Raw genomic sequence first — 3,913 nt, 5'->3', positions numbered from 1 at the left:
GCATCGAGGATGAGCAGGATCTGGTGCCCCTGGAGGTGACAGGTCAGTTGGGGATGGGGGAAAGGCTGGGAGTGGGAGGAGCTAAGCTGGAGACTCATGCCCACCCCCCCCACCCCACCCCCGCGCATGTTCCTACTACCTCTTGGAAACTAGACCTTGAACAGGGGTCAGAAAGAGTAGGGGCAAGGCTAGATCCAAGAGTGGGAGGGGCTAAGTCAGAGAGCCTGAATGGGGGTCAGTCGGGGCAGGGCTAGGGTAGGAAGTGGGTGGGGGGCCTTGCCCACCAGGAACCTCTTAGAAACCAGGCCCTGGACCGGTGATCCCTTTGATTCCCCTGCTGGAGCCACAAAGATCCCCATGGTCACTAACCTGCCTGTAACACCGCTCTCTTAGCTAAGAGAACCGCTTCCAGCTTAGTCTCCCATGAGCTACAGTATCTCGGAAGGATTTCTTCCCTTTGTTTTATGTCCATTTGATGAGTACCTAACTTTTCATAGCATCTGTGGCTCTGTTGCCCAATGAAGGCGACCCAGGTACCATTCCCAGACACTGCATCTCACGAGCAGCTGGACCACCCATCTGTCAACAGAGGCTTGTTATCCGCTGTGATGCCGACCAGGTTCCAGCGGACCTCCCGGACTAAGACAGTAGGAAGCAAAGCCGGGTGACTGACTTCTGACAATCAGCACCTGAAAACCCTGGTTTTCACAATGGTCTGACTGGCAACCAACATAGAGATGGTGCGGGCCAGACAGGCCAGAGTGCAACCGGCCCCGTGGTTTCTGAGTCTGTAAATCTTTACAGAAGCAGAAAGCCTCATCGTTCTCCTAGCAGAGCAGCGTTTTGGTCTGTGGAGCATGGGGTCACCAGCAGTCAGGGGTGCAGGCAGCTGACAGGAGCTTTGCAAAGGCACAGGAGATTGGCATTCTATTTAAAATAAGAATATGAAAGACCCTTTAAAATACATTTATTTACCTTTTTAAAAAGCAAGGCTCTTTTTTAACCAGCAAGCCGATTAAAGAGATATATTAGGTAAATAACAGTCCTTTAATACCTGTTTAACTACGTCCTTATATTAAATTCTCTCTGTTGAAATGGCTGATGTGGTTTCTGTTTTCCTAACCGATCAAGGTGAGCATGGCAACAACAAAAAAAAAAGTGATTCAAGCAAAGCCTTAGAACAGTGATTCTCAACCTTCTGAATGCCTCAACCCTTTCATACAGTTCCTCATGCGGTGGTGACCCCAACCATAACATTATTTTCGTTGCTACTTCATCACTGTCATTTTGCTACTGTTATGAATTGGGTGACCCCTGTGAAAGGGTCGTTCGGCCCCCAAAGGGGTCACGACCCACAGGTTAAGAACCACTGCCCTAGAACAAGGCCTGGCTCACAGCACAAAAAAAACCCTCCAAGCTCCCTGCTACAGGGTCCACTTGGATTCCTAGAAACCTTAAGGGCAGAGCAGAACCCCCCTGTGGTTCTGAGTCTGTAAATCTGCACAGAAGCAGAAAGCCTCATCTTTCTCCTAGCAGAACAGCTGGTGGGTTTGAACTTCTGACCTTGTGATTAGTGGCCCAACATGTAACTCACCAAGGCTCCTTCGGCTTGCACTTGAAGAAAAAAAACACCTCTCACTGCCATTGAGTCAATACTGACTCCTAGTGACCCTGAAGGACAGGGTAGAACCATCCTTCACCCGAGGAGCTACTAATGGTTTTGAACTACAGGTCCTGGGATCGCAACAATGTATACCTACTACGCCTTTAAGTCCCCAATAGATAAGCAGTAGATACATCTTTAATGAATGACACAGCGAATGGGTTGTTGTGTGGCCTCCTTTGAGGAAGCCGACTTCCCTGAAGCTGTTGTGTGGCCTTGGGTAAGTCTTTGCATCCACCCCCCACCCCCGGGATCAATGTCCTCCCTCCATCTGTGAACCAGGGATGGTGAGACCACACGATGTCCCCCTGCATATTTGATGAGCTTCATCTGCCAGCCCCCTTCCCAGGCCTCATTTCTCAAAATTGATAGACCTCCCAGAAAATGGACTAGTGGCAGAGGCAGTGACCTCCACGTGGAAGTTGCTTCCTCCTTCCTTCAGCAAAACTGTTTGCACTTGGTGACTGACCCAAAGGTGGTTGTTTGAACCCACTCCATGGTACTGTGGAAGAACGGTCTGGAAACCTGCTTCCATCAAGATACCAGCCAAGAAGACCCCCTGGGGATGTTCCACTCTGCACACACGGAGTCACTATGTAGATGGCAACAGGTTTTCCATGATCATTGTTGTTACTAGTTTCCTCATCTGAATAACAGGGGCTGATCAGCCTTGTCCTCATCATCATCCTCGCTCACCACGTGTCTGCCAGTTTGTCATACTGTGATGGCCCGTGAGTTGCTGTGATTCTGGGAGTGACACCATGGTATTTCAGCCGTGCAAAGAGGAAGGCCCTCCAGGAGACGGTGGACACAGTGGCTGCAGCAATGGGATCAAGCATGGGGCGGTGCAAGCCTGGGCAGTGTTTCGTTCTGGGGTGCACAGGGCAGCACCTAACAACGGCAGCAGCAATCATCTTAGTACTGTGCCAGATGCTGCGTGGATGACTGGGGCAGGGCACACAGGAAGGCAGCGGGTTTATTTATGCCATCAGATTAGGGGGCAACACTCAGCAAAGGAGGAGGCCTGTTACTGAAGGTGCCAACAAATGTTCCCCCATCCTGTTGGCCCCCTTGCAGGCGTGGTGTTCCACTATCGGGCAGCCCGGGACCGCTATGCACTGACCTTTGCTGAAGCCCAGGAGGCCTGCCATCTCAGCTCCGCCACCATCGCAGCCCCGAGACATCTGCAAGCTGCCTTTGAGGATGGCTTTGACAACTGTGATGCTGGCTGGCTCTCTGACCATACTGTTCGGTGAGAAGAGACACAAGGCGGGATGGTGGGAGGCTAACCCCTGGGGAAAGAGGGTCCTTAGAGCAGTGGTTCTCAACCTGTGGATCGCGACCGCTTTGGGGGTCAAATGACCCTTTCACAGGAATCGCTTAAAACATCCTGCCTATCAGATATTTACATGACGATTCATAACAGTAGCAAAATGACAGTGATGAAGTAGCAACAAAAATAATTTTATGGTTGGGGACACCACAACATGAGGAACTGTGTTAAAGAACCACTGCCTTAGAGGCTCCGGCAACACATCAGAAAGGGATTTCCCCTTGTCTTGTCAGGTACCCTATCACCCAGTCCCGTCCTGGTTGCTATGGTGACCGCAGCAGCCTTCCAGGAGTGCGGAGCTATGGACGCAGGGACCCACAGGAACTCTATGATGTATATTGCTTTGCCCGTGAGCTGGGGGGTAAGTCTGGATCACCCATTGCACTTCTGAGCTCCTGTTATACGCCCCGCCCCGCCCCCCATCCTATCTCCTTGAGTACCCATCTTTCCTGAGTTTCACCCTTCCCCAAACCTTAGCTCTAAGATCCAAGCTCTTCTCTCTGAGCCCCCTCAGCCTCTTTGAGCGTTCTATCCCTTACTACCTCATCTTCAAAAGAGGCTCAACTCCACTCCCTGCTGTTGAGTGGATCCTGAGTGGGTGACCCTCCAGGGCAGGGTAGAACTGCCCTTTTGGTTTTCTGGAGCTATACATCTTTATAGGCGCAGACAGTCTCATCTCCTCCCACAGAGCAACTGATGGAGTTCGAACTACTGCCCTTGTGGTGAACAGCTCAATACGTAGCTAGCTATGCCACCGGGTCTCCTTGAAAAGCGGCTTAAGCTCCTTCTTTAAGTTCTGCGAACGAAAGCTAGGATGCTCTAGCACGCTGGCCACACACAGCAGCAGTATCGCGGCCTGGTTAAACACGGGCCCCAACCCGGCCAGATCAGGGCTATTTGAACTGGGCTGGGACCCC

The 3,913-nt window shown here is 51.5% G+C and overlaps 1 protein-coding gene across 1 annotated transcript in view; it reads left to right on the top strand.

The window, feature by feature from the left end:
- The window catches only part of NCAN (neurocan), a 27,421-nt gene that overhangs the window by 5,800 nt on the left and 17,708 nt on the right, over positions 1-3,913 (top strand). The window contains exons 4-5 of the mRNA XM_045299144.1: positions 2,741-2,915; positions 3,230-3,357. Of these exons, the coding sequence (XP_045155079.1) occupies positions 2,741-2,915; positions 3,230-3,357 (303 nt within the window). The remainder of the gene's footprint in view (positions 1-2,740; positions 2,916-3,229; positions 3,358-3,913) is intronic.

The sequence above is a fragment of the Echinops telfairi genome, unplaced genomic scaffold, assembly GCF_000313985.2.
Source record: "Echinops telfairi isolate 266 unplaced genomic scaffold, ASM31398v2 ScPeMD7_7457;HRSCAF=8495, whole genome shotgun sequence".
Classification (NCBI taxonomy): Eukaryota; Metazoa; Chordata; class Mammalia; order Afrosoricida; family Tenrecidae; genus Echinops; species Echinops telfairi.
The sequence above is the reverse complement of the archived record's forward strand: the minus strand, read 5'-3'. Positions and strand labels throughout refer to the sequence as shown.